This window comes from Xyrauchen texanus, chromosome 24 (genome assembly GCF_025860055.1).
Source record: "Xyrauchen texanus isolate HMW12.3.18 chromosome 24, RBS_HiC_50CHRs, whole genome shotgun sequence".
Classification (NCBI taxonomy): Eukaryota; Metazoa; Chordata; class Actinopteri; order Cypriniformes; family Catostomidae; genus Xyrauchen; species Xyrauchen texanus.
The window spans coordinates 4,934,769-4,957,065 of NC_068299.1; the positions used below are offsets into that span (position 1 = coordinate 4,934,769).

The 22,297-nt window shown below is 37.4% G+C and overlaps 1 protein-coding gene across 3 annotated transcripts in view; it reads left to right on the forward strand.

Moving 5' to 3' along the window:
* LOC127617823 (runt-related transcription factor 3-like) overlaps positions 1–20,826 on the forward strand; it is a 71,115-nt gene extending 50,289 nt beyond the window's left edge. For all 3 annotated transcript variants that reach the window (XM_052089919.1, XM_052089918.1, XM_052089920.1), the window contains 3 exons: positions 67–225; positions 9,305–9,376; positions 17,560–20,826. In XM_052089919.1, the coding sequence (XP_051945879.1) occupies positions 67–225; positions 9,305–9,376; positions 17,560–18,086 (758 nt within the window). In that variant the 3' untranslated portion in view covers positions 18,087–20,826. The remainder of the gene's footprint in view (positions 1–66; positions 226–9,304; positions 9,377–17,559) is intronic.
* The last annotated feature ends 1,471 nt before the right edge of the window (positions 20,827–22,297 follow it).

Here is a 22,297-nt window from a genome sequence, read left to right on the forward strand (position 1 = left end):
TCTAAATGTATCATCCTTAAATAAAATAACTAATCTAATCCTAATTGATGTCTTTCTCTCTCTCAGGTCACCGTGTGAAGCCAGATGACCCTCACAAGCAATTCTCCGATCGTCTAAGCGATATTGAGCGTTTCCAAAGGGCCAGTCTGAGGATGAACCCTGGCAACGGGAACGCACGCTCCCACCAATCACATTACAGCCCCTCCAGCACTTCACAGATATCAGGTGTGTGTATGTGTTTATCCCTGGATGCCCTTAAATTCTTTTGTATGCGTTTGTTTGAGTCAGACGAAAGCTCGTCACAACACCTCACACCTCAGAGTCTGGAATCTAGCAACCCCTCATTACCTCAGCACCCACGTCAATGTGTGTGTGTGTGTGTGTGTGTGTGTGTGTGTGTGTGTGTGTGTGTGTGTGTGTGTGTGTGTGTGTGTGTGTGTGTGTGTGTGAGCAAGAAACAGATATAAACTAGCAGTCAAACGATTTTGTGAGATATTATTGAAAAGGCTAATTGGCCTACATAATTTGATTTATAGATGAATATAAATTGTGCCTATGTATAAATGTATTTCAGGAAAACCTATCCAGATTATATCCAGGTTATAAAATTGATATCCAAGATATCCAAGTTTTAAAATTGAATTGATATATTTTTAAATACAGTAGTGTTTTCTAGAACTGGAATAGTCATGGACATTTCTATAGTGAAGATACATTTTTCACGTTATGCTCTACTCTGAAATATTTCATTGACTCGATATTGCTCTTGTGTAATGTAAAACTCTGATTTGTGAGCAAATCATTCTTTCCATTCAGTTCTATTTTAATGAATCAGTTGAACCATTTAAAATCAATCTGAATGTAAAATTAAGAATCAATAAAAATAAAAAAATATAAAAAATCCTTATCCAGTCATTTCAAATGACTAGAAAGGTGATGGGTATTCATTAGTCAAAGTACTTGGGAACCCTGTTTTTTTACACACACATTTTTTTTTTAAATGGATAAGTTGGACCGGATTGATAAGGGAAACAGCCAACAAGTGTCCAGCATGCATGTGAACTCCTTAAATACTGTCTAAAAAGTATTTCAGGACACACTTCATGAAGTTGGTCAAGACAATGTGCTATCGGAATTTACCTACTTCCCACTTCTGAAGTGGTAATTACGAGTACGTTGCATTCACGTGCTTTGTTGTCGGAAAGAAAAGGAAACATGGATGGCGCCAGGGTCATTCATACATATTTCTTTAGGAACATTTGTTTTGACACCATAATAAATTACATATCACTCAGTTATCTTGCTGACAATAATGGAATTTTGGTCAAATAAAAGCTATTTTCACGGTGTAAAAATGAACAAAATGCATAGAATGGTTGATGACATAAATGAATATGACCAAAGCGGCAAGCGCTAAATATAAGCTGTATTTAGAAAAATAAACAACAACAGGTTTGTTTACTACAGAAACTGTATTCTCCTCCGCCATGTTGATCGTTTAGGACTCCTCCCATCTCGTAATCTCGTGTATCATTTAGAATTCCGAGTTTCCCACTTGAACTTCCGACTTCGCTGGGACATCGTGTGCTCAGAACTCGTAATTACGATATTTCCGAGTCCGCATTAAGGGCACAAATGATCAAAGTGTGTAGAGCTGGAATATAGACAAAGGGTGATGACTTTGAAGAGGCTAAATGTTTGGTCACTCTATAATTCCCATGCTTCCATTTGTGCTTGATTTGATTACTATTATTAAAAAATGTGGAAAATAATTAGAATAAAGAATGAGTAGGTGTGTTCAAACTTTGACAGATGCATGCAAATACCTCTGAATTTGATGTCTGCTAGCAAAACAGCAACTCTTTCTCACACTCACACACAGGCACGTATGCACTTTGGTTACTGTCTGTCTTTCTATTTTCTCCCTCTTGCTCAAATAGACATACACACCCAGGCAGATTTCACACCCTACCCACCAGTTCTCATACTCACAGCGATGTGTGTGTGTGCGTTGCTGTAATTTATTTATCTTATTGTTTTCATTTTTTCTCGCTGTATCTGCAGGAAATACAGAATTGCTCACATTTCGTAAGAACTCAAACAGAGCTGGCGTAACTCACATCTTTCTGCAATCATTCAAATATTCACAGTTGCTGATCTCTGCTCTCCACAATCATTGCCCAATAAAGAACAAATGATCCTGAACATTAAATGGGTTTTATTTCATTCCTCTGAGCATTAGGGTCGTAAAGTTATGAATCCATTTATTCATGACTAATATCAATTCGTAAGTTGACCACCTTGATACCAAGTCCAAAAGAGGCACGATGCAACAAGAAGACATTTGGCTGTCCAAAAAGACATGCAAAATGCCATTGGTCCAAAATCCCACTTCACACAGCTGTCTATTAAACATCAAATATGTGTTGATTACCTGTGTTGTTTTGCAAAGCATTATGCTTTCTGTGAAGAAGATGGAAACTTGTTGCGTCACACCTGGTTTGAATGCAACAAGTCTCCCATTATTATTATTAACACATTTATTTTTTGAATACTGCTGTTGCCCTTGTTTTAGAAAAGTATCAAAGAAATAAGCCACTCAAGATCCTGTGTAGAGGCAGAGTATCTGACCGTAGTTAAAGGGTGTTTAACCCATGGTAATATCACTGTAATTCTCTGCATTTTGTGGCTTGTGATTGTTTATTGTCCACCATGTGCTAATGAATTAGAGGTGTTGAATGGCATTTTTGTTGTGGGATTTTGGTATAATTCCTCCATTACCGCAGACCTGATATTAATTGTGTATGCTTTAATTCTACACAAGCATTCCTGCAAACCAAAGCACTGACTCATCCAGACAGAGCTCAGACAGATTTACTTTTACAGTGTGTGTGTTTGAGCAGGCAACTTACATCTAGTATCCATATCTGCAGGTGGATTAGGAGAGGAATTATCTCTTTATGGAGCTGTCATAAGTCTAACACTGCCGATATGCACTCACACACACACACACATGCGTGTCTGAAGCTTTCTGTATCTGTCTGTCTGTCTGTCTGTCTATCTATCTATCTATCTATCCATTTTGGAACCTTCAGGTTAGCAGACTGTAAACAAATATAAGGTTACAAAATTCACAGCACAAACACAGGCTTGGTTCATGCTTAAACAGATTTGTCAATTTTCTGTCCCGCATACACATCCACCAGCACACACACACACACACACACACACGATTGTTGTGGCAGTGGAGGCGAATTAAACTTTAATTGAGCTTTAGCAAACATGTAGCAGCACATCTTCAGAAATCACATGCGAAACCCAGATGAAAATTTCTCAGAAGTTGCACTTTCAAAGCTCAGGAGACTTAATGGAGCACTTGACTATGCTTCAGTTACAGGGATCAACTTCGTCTCATATTGTTTCTCCTAAAACTGCTTCTGACTTCTGAGACATTATGGAGCTCTCTTCTGAAACTCTACAGGAGACAAATGTGAGAACACTGGAACTTTCTCAAGAGAAACATCTGAGAAGCAGGAAACCTCTCCATTTCATCCCATTTCTGTCTTGGAGAAACAACTGATTTTCAAGAGATCTCAAATTTTATATATCATCCATGGCAACTATAAGGACAGCCCAATGGGCTGGGGCCATTGTTAGAGAGATTTTGGCCAGTTGCTAGAACTATCTTTTGGTCGATCGGGCCAGTGCTGCATTTATAACATTAGTGCAAGCAGACAACAAGCGAGAGAGCACAAAAATCACACAGAGCGAATAAAGTGTTTTAACCGAGCACTCAGAAACAAGCGAGCACGATTGTATTTAGCTCGCAAAGATGCACAAGCGCATAATATACTTGACATGGTGAAACACAGTCGCATGAGCACACATGAGTGTGCATAGCATGGTCTCCTAGAACTGTCCTCACTCGTTCCCAAGTGTCTTAGCAGCTGCAATTACCAATGTGTAGAGAATAGCTAGAATTTCGTAGCGGGATTGCATGTCTTGTGCAGCATTTTACCTGCATATTCCATGTTCATAGTGCGTGAAGTTCCCAGATTTTTTCGTTTTAACATGCTGGTGAAAATTATTAATACATTAATAACAGTTACTTTCTATACCGTATATCCAACTGTTTAACGTGCATGCAAGTGCTATCTTGAAGAGCTGAATGAAACATTATAAACTTTGTTGAACCCCGGTTATACACATGCCTGGATATCATGAGCTGTTCAGTATCCAAAATGTAAGTATACATTTAATTAGGTAATGTTTCGAAGTTTAAACATCAATTCGACATGCGCATGGTGTTTGATGAAAAGAAGCAAGATCACTATTGCTGTTATTATTTTCAGAGCTGTTCAGCTGCAGGCCGAAGATGACTATTTAAAACAGTCATCCTCATAACACACATTTAATTTCTTATTTCTGGAATGTACAGGTATTTTCCTTTCTGTGCTTTGTGTTTCAGCCAGTTTTGGTCTTGTTTGGGTTGACTAATGTCCACATTCTTAATTCACAGATTAGGCCTAATATCTACCTAATGTATATTACACGTCACAACCAATTTAGCAGCAGGGTCTCCTCTCTCCGGGATTCATATGTATATTACATTCAGCCAAAAATCTAATCTGTAACTCAGTGACTAAATCTTAAAACCCATCATTTTCTCCACAGAACTCTTCGCTAAAATGTGAAAATGACAGGAGAGCTGAGGTTAATATGATGTCTTTATTAATGTATATCTATAAAGGGCTTATGAGATTGCATAAGGCATAAATCATATCTTTAAATTTATATATGTGATACAGTTTTGGTGGAAATTGTCGTTTTGTTTATACAGTATTCAGTATATAAATTGTTTTTAGCTTCGGACACATTTTTTTTAAGCAATGATAGTAAAAAACATTTCATTTTTGAGCTGGGACCAGTGAAAATGTTGGCAGGGCAAGTAAAAATCTGATGCACTGGCCCGACTGGGCCAGTAGAAAAGAATATTTTCATGACAATTGCAGAGTGTGTTTTAGTCATTTTAAGTAGGTGTGGTGAAGGATCTGAGAGCAAAGCCAGACTTAATGGTGGCTGTGTTTGCTTGTGTTGGTTCTGAGACTAGTCTACATTGCTACTTAATGAGTGTATTTATGAAATGAGCACACACGAATGCCAAAACAATGTCATAATTACAAATAGTTAACTCGAAATTGACTTTAAACCTCGACTTTCTCAGGGCCAATTACAGGATCATTGCGAAAGCAAATTTGTATTGCTCTTGAGTAGTGTTGCAATGGTATGAGATTTTCACTGTACATTCATCAGGTGATTTTTGTTGTTGACGTCAAGAACAAAATCTTCAGGAAGTTGTCTCCCCCCCTTTTAAAAATTGAAGAGCATATTTACTTATATGAGCCCATTATTATCCCGTTTGTTTCCTAATTTCAAACATAAATAAGCACTAGCTGAAACACATCTTGAAACTTTAACTACAACTGCCACTGTTGATATAAAATGAGGTCTAATAGATTCTACCTTTTAGATTATTTAATATGAAACTATACACATTTTGTCATATACAGCAGTTACTTTTCCTCATGTAAAATCTTGAAACAATTTGGTAAAGGAGATGATGTATTGCTCTATTCCTCCTCAGTGCTGTTTGTTATGTCAGGGCTGCCCACTATTTGAGAGGTTTGACTTGACTTTGTCCGTAACGCTTTAAACTAGAAAAGTCTCACTAGAATTGAAATCGGTCACATCAGTTTTGAGGTCTACACTCCGAAATATCGAGGCAAGCCCGGTTGTTGCGCGTGCAAGAGAGCAGAGTATATCATGATCGCGAGCTGGTTACGTTACACTCGTGCGAAAGTGCAGATGAGAAGCATTTAGCTGATTGTGAGATTATCATTAATTCTGCCTCGGCAGTCCTAAACAGGCTATCACTTGGGCGGCCGCCGAAATATCTTCAATGGGAGAACCATGTCATTGTTCCTTCCCAGCTGTCTGCGACCCAGTCCGAATAGACCTGCGACCCACCAGTTGAGAAACACTGCTTTAACTCACACACACACACTCACTTATATCAGCCCCCTATCTCACTTCTCTCTGATATTGCATGTGTGTGTGTGCGTGTGGGGCAAATTGACGAGTCTGACAGACAGTTGAGGAGGAAAGGAGATGCGCACACGCATGTGAGATTTTCCGTCTGGTTGCATTTTTTTTCTCAATACCATAGATAAGCAAATGGACATGTATGATAACCATCAATTTTCATACCGTGGTATAACGCTGCAACCCTACTCTTGAGCGATTCTCACGAAACCTTTCAAGAAAATGTCCTGGTCCTATTTTACTCCAAAATCAAAAGAAACAAATACGAAATTATATTTTGAATAGCGAAAATAAAGCCTATTTTAAGAGGCCATGAAGATTTTTTACATTGTGACATTATTTATTAGGGTAAAATGTGAAAAAGTGTCCTACATGTAGGCATTTTCTTGACCGGTTTCATGAGAATCACCCTATTAAGTTCTAATTGTGAATATTGACTGTACTATTAGTTTCTTAGTTTATTAGTCAATTAGTTTGTTTACTGTTGCTGAAGAATAGCTTTATCACCATTGTATTCTGACCAAAATCCCAACGCACATAACATCATAATTACAACTTCCGAGCTTGTGAGTAGAACCAAAGTCTTTCTAGCAAGTCAGTCCACTGTCGGCCATCTTTGGAACGCTCTTGGGAAGCCTTTTTCCAGTCATGCCAGTTCAGCTCCTATCTGCTTGAATGTGGAGAGACCGAAATCTCAAAAACGGTTGATCAAGTTTACAAGCAAAGAACATATTTCAAATGAGTAATAAAATTTGACAACTGTGGAATCCTAAATTGTGCTTCTTTACCTCAGATTACTTTAGAAAACACAATTTTCACAGCTTGTATCGCTAATGCGCATGCACGTTCTCGAATTGATTGACAGGCAATGTCTGTAGCTAAAAGTTGATTGGCTCTTTTAATTGTAAGGTGGGACTTCCTGTCTACACCCGTTAACCGTTGAGTACTTAGAGCTCCCAGGTTGAGTGTTCCAATTTCTCCCATTCATTTTAATAGAAGTGGCCCGTCTCTGCTAAATGGTCTCTGGTAGAACCTTCAGAGAAAGACCTAATACTCTCATGCAAAAATGCTTGCTGTTGCGTACATATTGTACTGCTCATAGACTCACACATAAATGCACTGTTTCTGTCTAACTGTTATTGACATTGTATATCAGCCAATCAAAATATTTGGGCGAGATGTTTATTTTTAGCAGCACCAGCTGTGGCTTGAATAAGCGCATTTATGCTGAAGAATTTATCATTGTGCAGAGAAAACCAGAGAGAGAGAGAGAGGCTGGAATCAATGTGTTAGGAGCGTTTGCTAAGGCAAGCGTCACCATTAATGTTGCTCATACTTAGAGTTAATTATTTGAACATGTGCTACAGACATGAATGATATCAAATCGTGTGGTACTTTTGCAACCGATCAGACTTTCGATTTTCATTTGGTGGATGATAAAACAGGCGAAACAATTCCAAAGATTTACATTGAAAAAAGGGGAACCCTGTCATAGTTAGGGACAGGAATATCATAGAGAATTTGGGGTGGATTCTTTTGACTTGCACTGGTAAACAACATCCTAGCAACGGCATAGCAATGACCTGACAACCACCCACAAAACCCTATAGTGACAATAAATATTTTACATTTTGACAATACACAAGAAAGCGCCACTCACATTTTCCTCTGCAAATGTAAAAATCTGCTTGAATATGAACTTGTCTCAAATCTTGTGTGTGTGTGTGTGTGTGTGTGTGTGTGTGTGTGTGTGTGTGTGTGTGTGTGTGTGTGTGTGTGTATGTGTGTGTGTGTGTGTGTGTGTGTGTGTGTGAGTGTGTATTTATCACTTTGTGGGGACCAAATGTCCCCATAAGGATAGTAAAACCCGAAATTTTTGACCTTGTGGGGACATTTTGTCGGTCCCCATGAGGAAAACAGCTTATAAATCATACTAAATTATGTTTTTTGAAAAGGTAAAAATGCAGAAAGTTTTCTGTGAGGGTTAGGTTTAGGGGTAGGGTTAGGTTTAGGGGATAGAATATAAAGTTTGTACAGTATAAAAACCATTATGTCTATGGAAAGTCCCCATAAAACATGGAAACACTACATGTGTGTGAGTGCGCGTGTGCGTACGTGCATGTGCGTGTTGTAACAATTACCTTGTTACAACTATATCATCTCAGTCTAAGAGCAAACAGGATTCATTTGCATGTCAAATTGGCAGTTCAGTGTGGCGTGACACACACAAACACACACATGCGATACTCTTTATTTCATAAAGTGACTCGGCGTGTGTGTGTGTATATACATGACAGTTGTGTGTTAATGCTGACAAAGTTTTTGAAAACATCTGTTAAGACAATATACACACAAACAGATATCAAATGCTAAAGATGAGATAAGTATGATTATAACACATATTTGACAGACACCCAAAGCATTGTGAAACACTGATACTTTCCTGGTGTGTCAGCACAACAAAAAGATTTCAAAGATATCTGATTGCACATACACACACACACCACCACGCACACATTTTGACAGTTCTGACATCTGTGTGTGAGTGTGTGTAATGTGACACCAGTGTAAGATTTAGAGTCAAAAGTGTTTATTTTGTTCTCGCACCTTTGATGAGCTCTGCCGCTCATGCACAACATGTGTGGACAAATGCATTCTTTCACAATACCACCAACTACACAACACATATATATGGAATATCCATTGTGCATTCACAAAAATCTTTTTTTGGGGGATTTACGCACTTAACTTTTATTAAAAAAAGATTCCATCAGATTGAACTGAGTAATCTTTAATAAAATAAAAAATATATATTTTTAGTTGTATTCGTTTAATTTTGTTAAATGTCACACAATTCATTTCAATGTAATTTTGTTATGAAATTGATATTTTAAAATAAAAAAATAGGCTAAAATACTTTTTTTATCTATCTATCTATACATACACACCTTTTGATGATATTCAATGTCCTACTGTATGCATGAATATTGTCAAAAGGGTAAAAAATATATATTTTTCCTGATATTAATGTGCATAATTAATTTAATAATTTGTATATTTCATATAATTGGCTAAATGATCTGTCATTATATATATATATATATATATATATATATATATATATATATATATATATATATATATATATATATATACTTTTTAAAAAATATTTTATTAAACTATAATTTTTTTATTTGTATAGGATTATGGCCAGATCAGATCGACACTCCTGCATTGAAGACATGCAAATTGGAAGACGATTTACGCTGGACAAGTAAGAGACCTTACAGACACACAACACACACTGTTGTCTTCAGGTGGTTTACCTATTAATTAAACAGAAGCGTGTATGTATATGTGTGTGTTTCGCCCTTAATATTGGGTGAACTATAATATTAATGATCTAATCACAATGCAGCATTCGGGGAGGGGCATTTAGGATTACTTTGTCATTTTTCAGTAATATCTTTGATCTGGAAAAGTTGAAACATGCCATTTAAACAAACCCATATGGAGACTTACCATAGTCTTCTATTGTTTACATTGTTCATGCATCCCCGAATATCCCCAAAAGGAGGTTGTGTCAGATCTAGCTTACTATGAACACACACATTTTCACTTAAAATTGCATTTAATGTAAAGAAACAATATTCATATACGTATATGAATAGAAAAGCCTTCTGGCATCCACAAATGCACATATACACATATTACCTCCCTGTTTCGCGCACACTCACACACACATACACACCTGCACACATACACACAAATGTTGAAATACACACACAACTGCTTTGGCAACCTTTTCAGCAACACAGACATATAAACACTCAGCGCACTAAAAAACATTCACACAAACTCTGGCTGCCATGGTCACACAGTCACATACCTGGAGCTGGCAGTGTTTGCCCCATGGCAACGCAGAATTCCTACCCTCCCTGTTCCAGCAAACCTCAAACATCTAAACCAGCTGAGTCATTTTACCTGAACCGCACACTAACACACACATAGATGCACTCGTGAACATTTAAGTTATGGCTTTCTTTAATTGCACTTTTCATTGATTTATTATTATATATTATTCCTGATAGATTTGCAGGTGACACGTTACAAAATACCAGGTGGCAGTTTCATCTTAATTTCTCCTCTGTGAGGAAACGCATTTGACATTAAAGCTGAAGTGTGTAATATCTGTGCTACTAGCATCACCAAACAGAATCGCAAAGATAATCATTGGGTGCATTAATATGCACACCAATACGCTAAGTACTAAAAATCAGTTTGTTCCAAAAATCTGACGATGCAAGAATGAGACTTCTGACATCGAAACGTAAACACCTTAAGAATAATCCACTTTGCCCATTTCCCTGATTTCGCTCTGCATATAAACACCTTTTCCTGTTTCTTCAATGTGCGCATGTGTTGTGGGCATGCCTGTTTACGTTTTGACGTCAAAAGCGGAGATTAGCCCAATTATTTCAAATCTAGTTTAAACACGGGTTTCTTGCGCTATTAGGTTGTTTGAATAAGCTGATTTTGGGAAATTATCAGCATATTGCTGAGCATGTAAACACACTCATTGAAATGGAGCGTCTTTTTCTCAGGAGAAAAATCAGAGGCTCACCATAAAATATTACTGCCGTCTAAGAGACATCAAAAATATCTAATTTGTGATTTTGTTTCCAATGTGTTCAGAACAGCATGTCTTCTCTGCTGTGTGAGTGTGTAATTTTGACTCAACGCTCTGAACTGCAATGATCTGGTGGTAATTAGATCCAACAGTTCTTATATTTCATAATAAAAGCTTCAGAGAGATCGAGAGACTCGCTGCATATTGATTCCTTTCATTGTCCTGGTGAACAGCAAAAGCTGCTTAATAATTGGGTCATGATGCAATTGTTTCAGCAAATTAATTTTTAGAGTCAGCAAGGTCACAATTCCTCGCTGGAGGACTATTTAACACCTGATCTATTCCCGAACTGATTTGTAAATCTCCTGTAGAGTATCAGATGTTTGTGAATGGAAACCTGCTCTGTCCTGATGGCGACAGTGTATATACGAGTTTGCAGTGCAGCACATGTCTGAGACGAGCTTGTTTGCATGTGACATGCCGTGTTGTCTTATGGACTACAGCATAAACATAAACACACAAAATCTACATGTTTGCCTGCATCTCGGGTTCTCTGCTCCATCTGAACGATATGCCATTACCTTCAGTTATTATTAATCAATGTCCAGCGCAAACTTTTACCCATTTTAACCACAGCTCCAAAACATCCAGCTCCAGTTTTTTGACTCTTAATAAAAAAAAAAACGAGGCTATATTTTAATTAGATTGCCGCAACTTGGTCAATACGTAATCACGTAACTATACCTACATTTTCACGATATTTACGTGAGTTGTTGTACTGTACATATCGTGCCAATTTCGTGCCGAAATAATCACTAGACGTGCTATAATAACAATAACTTTATTTCACTTTCACACATATCATGAGTAAAACAACAGATAACTGCATTACTTACATTTAAAAGCTTATTTGAATGTGGTAGCTCAACTGAGAGAGTGTTGTACTTGCAACACAAGGACCGGGATATGAATGAAGAAGAACATGCGAGTCAGCACGTGAGCCAAATGTGTCATAGAAGAACAACAAAACGCCATGGCCACCTCATTAGCACGCTGCCTCTCATGCCAGAGATCCCAGTTTGAATCCTACTCTGAGTTGGTCAAGTATGATCTGTTAAAGTGGTGCCGTGACCCGGATGTGAGTGAGGTTTAGGGGGTTTAGGGGGTTGAGTGTAATGGTAGCCAGCTGGTTGGTAGCTGTGAAGCTCACTCCCCTGGCCTCAAGAGGTGCAATAGCTACTGCTGCTAGGGGCTGTAGCCTTTAGCCTCCTCGTTAGCGCGCCCGCCTTCCATGCCAGAGACGCCGGTTCGAATCCCGCTTGGAGTGGGTCAAGCAGTACTGGTTATACACACATAATTTATTTCTGTGGAGTGATAAAATGAAATCTCAAAGGTTTTGCTTCATGAGAGATAAGGGCTCTTGAGTTAAATCAGAGCATTCAAATAACGTGTGAATGTTAGGAAAGTAATATTTTACCATTGCATAGTATAATAAAGTATAACATAATATTGCATAGTATAATAAAATAATTATATAAATATAATATATATAATTTATTGAATTTTTTTATTAAAAAAAAAAGTGTAAATATAAAATTGACCAAAATTAAAGAGAGACATATTTTAAGTATTTATAAATATTTTGATATTTAAAAGTGTTGCTTCAGTGTCCAAATACCTTTTGAGCCCATTGTGTTTGGTGTAGTTGATGAGGTATATAGAAAATGCATGTTATCAATGGCTGTAAGCAATGGTTGGTGGGTTCTTGTGGGTTTTTGTCACCAGTCGTGCATAAAACCACAAAGCACAAAGTCAAACCATGAACAATGCAGCAAGTCTGGCATCCAAATTGGCATATGAACATTGTTTTTTCCGCCCCGTTTTGTGATTTTGCACGTACTGAATCAATGATAAACAATTCAATTAGATAATATAGAGTTTCATGTATATCTGTCTCAATGTTTCTCTATATCTATCTCTCTCGCTGTTTCTTTTTTCTCTCTGGCCACATAATTTGCCTGATCCAGGTGTAATCCATCTTTGCATTGCAATTTCACAGGTGAGGGCCAACATTTGCATCCACACCAGGGCCCTGATCCCGCAACAAAACAAACACACAGCGACTGCCCATCGAACACACTATTACAGCGACTAGCTACTGCTTGCTCTTCTGTTAACAATCAAAATCAGTTTCTACTGCAGTCAAATGAGGCAAACCTTTGTAGAGAGTCGTGTTACACGCTTGACTGTGGTCTAGTGGAAAACGCCAAACTGAACTGCTCGCTGTTGTGGGCAAAATCACGACGGGGGATGGAGGGGGGGGGACCGCTTACGCGTTATAAAAACAGACAAAGACATTCTGGTCCAAAGGAATGTCTATTCTTATGAAACTGCCATTTGTGAAAGAAAATGTGTTTGTTTTTTTATTAATATTATTATTATTATTTCATTTGAAATTGTGACTGCTGAACTTCCAAGAAATCATATTTTCCTGCCATTGAGGGAGTGACCATAAAGGAATGTGTCCTTACAAATATTCAGATTAAAAATCTGAGTTTTCCTATTGACTGACTTTGTTTGCTAAAGTCACATAAAATTCACCCCAAAACAAAATATTCCAAAATGTGTCAGAACACTTGGGTGTCTGAGGGTTAATGGTCAACCAATACAGGTTTTCAATGGCCAGTTCTTTAACGATTACCACCAATCCTAAATATGTGGATTCAGCCACCATGCAAAATACCAAAAGTTATTTGTTGTTACTAACAACAATTTATTGTTATTTCAAACCCATCAATGTCAAATCCACTAAATCTAGAGTAGCATTCAGATTCAGTGTGCATTATAATAAACCACACATAGGCCTAATTGTGTATATATATATATATTCTACATACCCATGACAATTCCCATGATTTTTCTCTTTTAAAACATTCTTTCTCTCTTTTTCTGTCGTGTATAGCTAATATTAATGCAGATCTTGTGTTATACTGTAACTCAGTTCAATGGAAAGGAGGAGGCGAGAACCGGCTTGATGACATATATAATAATTGAATGCTTAACTTAAACAAAAGACAAACGCATACAACATGATGGACATGCCCGTAAACGATCTCTCTCTCTCTCTCTTATAAACGTATAAATACAGCAAACTACATTATATTAACATTCTTGCTTAAGAGCAACACACCAATGATGTTGTTATTTCCATTTGAGGCTCTAGATAGAGCCACTGAGTCAGATTAGGTGTTATATCTGGTTATATCTGTTTTGTCTGATTTCTACTTTTGTAGAAAGTAAAATATCTGAACATCCGCAAAGGGATAGTTCGCCAAAAAACAAAAAGTCATGCCATTATTTACTCACCCTCACGTTGTTCCAAACCAGCATAACTTTCAAAACACAAAAGGAGATGTTAGGCAGAATGTCCATGCGACATTTCTTTCTTCTGTAGAACACAAAAGAAGTACAGTCTCAGTCACCATTCACTTTCATTGCATCTTTTTTATTTTTTAAATAGAATGAAAGTGAATGGTGACTGAGACTGTACTTCTTTTGTGTTCTACAGAGGAAAGAAAAGTCACATGGGTTTTTGGAACATTATGATAGTTGAGTAAATTATGACAAAATTGTAATTTTCATGTGAACAATCCTTTTAAAACAAACTAAGTTTACTTCGGAAAAGTGAGATAATAAGACATTTTCAGAGAATTTATCTTGGATAAATTTTTATTTTTCCTGAAATAGTTTTTTCCCCCGTTTTAACCATAAAAGTTGTTACATTTTATTATATTTATGTATATAAACTGGGAAAAACGAATAGCCAATACTGTTTGCTATTAGAATAATAAACGTATTTCTAAATATATTCTCTGAGCATAAGTCTTATTATATTAGACCATTTTGTTTCTGAAGTAACTTTATCTTGTTTTAAGGGTGTTTAGATAATTTTACAGGAAAACGATACGTTTTTTACAATGTGAGCACTTTTGTTGAATCACCACCAGCAGAATTCTAGAATTCTCTCTCTGAGAATCAAATGCAGACCCCCAAACTTTCAGAAGCGGACAAAAGAGAAAGAAAATACCCTCAGAGAGAGAGTGAGCGAGAGAGAGAGCGAGTGAGAGTGACAGAGAGATAGCGAGAGAGAGAGCGAGAAAAGAGCAAGAGAGAGAGAGAGAGAGTGAGCGAGAGAGAGAGTGAGAGAGAGAGAGAGAGTGAGAGTGACAGAGAGATAGCGAGAGAGAGAGAGAGAGCGAGAGAGAGAGAGAGAGAGAGAGAGAGAAAGAGCACGAGAGAGAGAGAGAGAGAGAGAGAGAGAGAAAGATCTGAACTGAAAATGTTCTGTGAAGAAACATCCCTGAAGTTGGGGAAATTGAAATGGAACTGTATGTTTTTCTCTATCGCTCGCTCGCTCTTTCTGTTTCTGTTTCTGTTTGCAAATGGACCCAGCGCCCCAGACAAACAGTGGGGGAAGAAATTTCAACAAGTCAGTTGCACGCACAGCCGACATTCTCCTCCCTCGGGCGCTGGCATGCCAAAGCCTGCTCCAGTATCCCAACAGCCCCTGTTTGCATCTGGGCAATATGCACAAATTTAAAACCAGACAACAAACTGACAAAACAGACAGCAGATGGTGTTTGTATTGTGTCAAAGCACCTTATCAAGTCCATATGTGCCATTAAAAATATGTAGTGTCAGGCCAGAGGTCTTGTAGTACTTTCAATCCCTATGCTGGAATACGTTTATGAACCCTTGTCTCATGACAAGTCGTATAATTAGTTTGAGACAAAAAAATCATACAAAAACAATTTAATAATCAATAATATGATTTTTCCTAAGTTTAACCCCAACCCCAACCTAAACCTAACAATAAGGTCTAACCCAAACTCTTAACCTAACCATGATTTTAATAGATTTTTGTAAACTTTTTCTAAATTATCAAGAGTGGTGTTACAAATCTTCATTTACTTTGTTGATTTACCTTTAACTTAACTTATCATTAGTGATTTGAAATGGAATTAAATGATTGGTTTGTGTGTTTGTGTGTGTGTGTGTGTGTGTGTGTGTGTGTGTGTGTGTGTGAGCGTGTATTTATCACTTTGTGGGGACCAAATGTCCCCATAAGGATAGTAAAACCCGAAATTTTTGACCTTGTGGGGACATTTTGTCGGTCCCCATGAGGAAAACAGCTTATAAATCACACTAAATTATGTTTTTTGAAAATGTAAAAATGCAGAAAGTTTTCTGTGAGGGTTAGGTTTAGGGGTAGGGTTAGGTTTAGGGGATAGAATATAAAGTTTGTACAGTATAAAAACCATTATGTCTATGGAAAGTCCCCATAAAACATGGAAACACAACTGTGTGTGTGTGTGTGTGTGTGTGTGTGTGTGTGTGTGTGTGTGTGTGTGTGTGTGTGTGTGTGTGTGTGTGTGTGCGCGTGCATACGTGCACAGATTTTATTTCATTACACCTGTTTTCATCTTGTGCATTGACTTGAATCATAACTCTTGATGCACTTGAACACTAAACTCAATAAGTGAGACTCCCGATATCAGAGCATACCAGTCGTCGTCATCATCCTCTTCCTCCTCAGGCTCATAATGTTGAGGAACAGAGATCCACTCACACTGACATTTCATCACGTGTCCTGAGAGACAGAATCAGCGTGTTCACACCAGGTGGTAGTGTAGAGATCACAGATCAGCTTAATGTTATAGTTTACCCAAAAATGCGAAACACAAAAGCAGATGTTTTAATGTTTATTGTGGGCCACCTTTTTAATGCAATGGCAGTTGTTTGTGCCTCTCTTTAAAGAGATAGTTCACCCAAAAATGAAACATCTCTCATGGTGTACACACCCTACTAGCATCCCAGAAGTGTATGACTTTCTTTCTTCTGCTGAACACAAATTAAGATTTTTAGAAGAATATTTCAGCTTTGTAGGTCCTCACAATGCAAGTGAATGGGTGCCAACATTTTGAAGCTCCAAAATCTACATAAAGTCAGCATTAAAGTAATCAACATGCCTCCAGTGGTTAAATCCATGTATTCAGACACAATATGATAGGTGTGTGTGAGAAACAGGTCAATATTTAAGTCATTTTTTATCATAAATTCTCATCCCTGCCCAGTAGGGGGCGAGATGCATGAAGATATGCATGTGAATCACCAAAAACAGAAGAAGGAGAAAATGAAAGTGAAGGAAAAAGGACTTAAATATTGACTTTTCTCACCCACACCTATCATATTGTGTCTGAACTTAACCAATGAGTCATCTGGAGTACTTTTGTGTTGCCCTTATGTGAAATTTGGAGCTTCAAAATATTGGCACCCATTCACTTGCATTGTATGAACCTACAGAGCTGAGATATTCTTCTAAAAATCTTGTTTTCATTTGTGTTTTGCTGAATAAATCAAGTCATGCACATCTGGGATGGCATGAGGGTGGGTAAATGATGAGAGAATTTAAACTAACTAACTAACACTTTAAAGCTCAAAAAGGAACCAACAGTTTAATTAAAAAAAGTCCATGTGACTCATGTGTCATATTCCATTTCTTTTAAAGGCATATGGTACAGCTTTGGTTAGAAACAACCCACAATTTAGGTTGTTTTTGAGTAAATGTATACTTATGCCTGTTCCACTTTCCTGTTTCTTGAGTGCATGAAAAATGCTTGTTAACGGTGGCTTGCGTGTTCACTCAAGAACTTGCATTGTTTTTAGCACTGAACAGTTTCAGTTCAAGTTATTTGCTATTATTTGAACATAAGTTTCACCAATTATCAAGTAAAATTTACACCTCTTTCTCTTTGTCTCTCATTCAGGTACAGATCTGTTCCAGCAGAGAACATCATTCCCATCTCTCTCTCCATTAACGGCTTCTCGTTTCTCTGATTCACACATGCATTACTCGGGTCCCTTCACTTACTCCCCCAACCCGTCCAGCACTGGAATCGGCGGTCTCAGCGTGGCCGGGATGCCTGCCTCCAGCCGCTATCACACCTACCTGCCACCTCCGTATCCTGGCAACCAGAACCAGAACTCCCACTTCCAGACCAACTCCTCGCCATATCACTTGTACTACGGCACCGGATCTGGCTCCTACCAGTTCTCCATGGTCCCGACCGGCGGCGGCGTGGGAACCGGGGGCGAACGGTCACCAACTCGCATGCTGACGTCCTGTACCGCGGCAGGAGGAGGCGGGGGCGCCACAGGCGGGAACAACAGTCTGATCAACGCTAGCCTCGGTAACCAGAGCGACGGGGTGGATGCCGACGGTAGCCATAGCAACTCGCCCACGGCGATGAACGCTTCAACGCGCATTGATGAGTCTGTCTGGAGGCCTTACTGAGAAATAGAGCACAGAGAAACTGAGTGTCTTTAAAAGAGAGCACAATTAAGAGAAGTCTTGCATGTTTGATTGTTTTTTTTTTCCCGTCATTCTATGCCCACATCTATTGCTTCCAAGACAACCAAAGACATTGAGTAGCCAGAGATGCTCACAAACAGTGAAGAATGGACAGAAATGGACCTCAAAATAGAGGAGGAAACAAGTTTCACAATAAAAAGAAGGTGTACATAGAAGAGTAAAAATTATCATTAAAAACTAAAAAAAGGCATCCCATAGTAATATATCAGGAACTTTTGTGTTACCAAAAAAAGCTGATCAACCAAAGAAACAAAAGCAAGTGATATATGGAGATATTCTTAAAAAAAAAGACAATTTATCCAGCCTTTAAAACCAATCTGCCTTTTGTTTTGGACCATGAGATGCTGCAGAGATCACAAGCATTTGTCATACAGACATTATGAAAGAACTCAAAGCTTCACATAGTTGCAGGACTTTGGTGGTGTTGGCCTTAAATGGCAAAGTGTTTGACTTTTAATGTGTAAATACATCACAAATGTACTTAAGAATACAAAGCTGTGGCCCACGGGTTTCAGGTACTTCCCAAATGGCTGCAATAGTCTTTAAATGATAAGATATGATCATATATAATAAATACAAGCCTGGGTCAGTGTGAGGTACTGTTATGCAATCTCAGCGAATTAATTTTTCAGTGAAAGGATTTTAGCGGGTATCTCACAAAAGCCGTCAAGAACATTTCTGGGTCGTATTTCATGCCAAAATCAAATGAAATTCAATCAAATCAAGCCTGTTATAGGACTAATAAGAATTTCTGCATTATTTTCATGGCATTTAAGCACATTTCATTCCCAATTCTTATTACTATAATGCAAAAATACTCATTAGTTTAGTTTGAAAAAGAAAAAATATATATATTTAAACTGTAACGTATTTATACATCATGGTAGTATCTGGTTATTGCGATCATTTTTACTGTATTATAGTATTAAAAATCAAATGAGAATAATTAGAGTTGCAAAAAAAATAAGCAAAAGCACCCATGTTTTAACATAAATGAGAATTTGGGCATAAAATGTGTTTAATTGTAATGAAAATAATGTGATATCTTTAGGGGTTTATTTTATTCATGTAAACGAAATAAAATTGAACAAAGCCTGTTTTTAGGACTATAAAACATTTTTTTATTATTATTATTTCCATTACATATTAGCACATTTCCTCCCCAATTTTCACTACCATAATGCAAAACAATTCAATTATCATACATATTATTTGAAAAATAAAAAATAAATTTTTTTTTAAATATATATATATATTTTGGGTTGACGGTTTTTGTGAGATTCACCCTTCAGCTGTGGGTTTGTCATTTTTTAAATCGCTTATATATGTGAAACAAAACCATGTCTATAACCCAGAGACAGACAGACGTTTGTGTTTTTTTATTATTTGGCTTCTTGCTTTGCGGCCAAAATCACGAGCAATTAGTTTGTCTTTTGAACTTGTGGAAACTCATCTCTTTTGGAATAGTTTTTAGAGTAATTATGTTTTTTTCTCATTATTGATTGCTTTTAATGACTTTGCAATTTTTCAGACTATTGTGGTTTGTTTGAACTCATTTTTATTGTTTGTCATTTTCTTATTATTTATTTGAGCCAATGAGGTAACGTTCCTATTTTGGATCGGGTCACAAAACATTTCGCATTACTGTTTTATTTTTACCATGCTTTCGATTTTCTTTGTTAATCTTTAATATAAAATTGGAAGTTGTGCTACTGTAATATATTCTTTCTAAATTATACAAAAACTAATTTTAATGTAATGTCTATGTTTTCCAATGCAGCTTTAATGCACTTAAACATTTATTTAAGAGGATATATTGTATGTCCTTGTAAACCACATAATGGAGACACACCGTAAAACATTCTTACCTGATAGAATTCCAGATGAAATGTTGTCATATTGCCCGAAAGGCCTCACCTCTTACTAGCCAAAGAGTCACACAATCTCCTGTTGTCATTGTACATCTCGAAAGTGTGAAAAATATGTTGACCTACATTATCTGTCTGTTTTTCCTACCTTGTTCTTGGAATGACTGAAATCTGAGACAAAAATTGGGCATGTTTGAAAGGTGATCAGCCTTGATTATTTGAATAACAAAACCATGCACATGCTCATACAAGGAGGGTAAAGTGGCCATAACACACACACACACATAAACACACACACAGTCGCGCAACAGGTGTAAGCGAATATTTCAGTGCATAACCGAGAGGCTTTTCCCATGCTCACACCTGCTGCCATTACCTTAGGCCAGAGCGCCCTAAAAGACTGAAGGAAACAGGTAGAAAGATAGATGAAGAGAGAGATAGATCTCCTTTCACAATCATTGTTCGTCCTTCAGGCTGTTATCCAAGCAAAAGTGCCTGTGTTCAGTCTGATTCACGGCTGCTTTGAAGCCTTTACGGGGGCAGTTATTTGCCTTTCCATTGTGCCTCTCGTATGATTATTGCCTAAAGCCGGAGGCAGAAGGAAAGATGGATTCAACATGCAAGATGGTCATAAGTGTTACACGCAAGAATCATTTCCCTCCTGTCAGAGTTCTCTGTAACGTGGCACGAGAAACTATTTGCTACTGCAATTCTGTCTAATGTATAAATGAAGAGTTTGATTATTGTCTAACAGTGCCTCAGTGTTTGAATCTATAAATAAACAATTTTCTTAATCAGGATATTTCTGTCTTGTTTTCCATAAGTAATCCTTCCATTTAATTTCATGCATTTGGAAGACGTTTTAAGTCATTTATAGTGCATTCAAGGTATACATTTTATTACTTTGTCTGTTCCTTGTAAATTAACCCATAACCTTGTCATTGCCAGCACCATACCAGTTCAGCTACAGGAATCCTGAAAACAAGATACTTATGGAACTAAATTGCACAAGATATCAATACTTGTTTTTAAGAGAACATTGTAGATCTTGAATTAGGTTATTATTCTTATTTGCACATTGTTTTGTTCTTGTTTCACTCATACATCTAACATAATTTAGTGAGGTTTGTGCATAAAACAAGACAAAAAACAAACATTTGCCAATGGATTAAGAAAAATAAACTTAATTCAAAGGGGAAGCAATTATTTGCTCACCGTTTTATCTTGTTTGAAGCATGCACCCCACTAACTTTTTATTTTGATTATTTATTTTATTTGACTTTATATCTTATGTCAGTTTTAATTGTCTTGTAAAAGCATGTTATTTTAGGGATGTTTTGATTAAAACAAGTCAAGTTAGTTTTATTTGTATAGCGCCTTTCACAACACATAATTTCAAAGCAGCTTTACAGAAGATCAGGCATTAACAGAAAATGAAACTGTAATATCTATAATGTCTTAGAGTCATCATTGTGTGGTTTAATACAATATGTAACGCTGATAGAACAAAGACGACAGGAAGCAAGACTTCAAGGCAAGGTGCGTCTTTTAATTCCCCTTTTTTTTAGTGCCCACAATATTCACACAATCTTTTTAGTATCCACAATTTCCATCTAGTCGAACGCTGAGTTCGTTGTCAGTTTCTCCCCTCCTCTGTGGCTGCTGGCATTTTTAACCGCTCTCCTCACTCTACTGCAATTAGAGACAGGTGTTAGACATAATTTGGCCCAGGTGTGAGCGCCCTTACCGCTTCTCTCTCCCGGACGGGCGCTTGACCACGCCCCCGCTGCCACACAATACAATTGTGAATTGTGTTTAAAAATACAGTGAGGAAAATAAGTATTTGAACACCCTGCTATTTTGCAAGTTCACCCACTTGGAAATCATGGAGGGGTCTGAAATTGTCATCGTAGGTGCATGTCCACTGTGAGAGACATAATCTAAAAAAAAAAATCCAGAAATCACACTATATGATTTTTTAACTATTTATTTGTATGATACAGCTGCAAATAAGTATTTGAACACCTGAGAAAATCAATGTTAATATTTGGTACAGTAGCCTTTGTTTGCAATTACAGAGGTCAAACATTTCCTGTAGTTTTTCACCAGGTTTGCACACACTGCAGGAGGGATTTTGGCCCACTCCTCCACACAGATCTTCTCTAGATCAGTCAGGTTTCTGGGCTGTCGCTGAGAAACACAGAGTTTGAGCTCCCTCCAAAGATTCTCTATTGGGTTTAGGTCTGGAGACTGGCTAGGCCACGC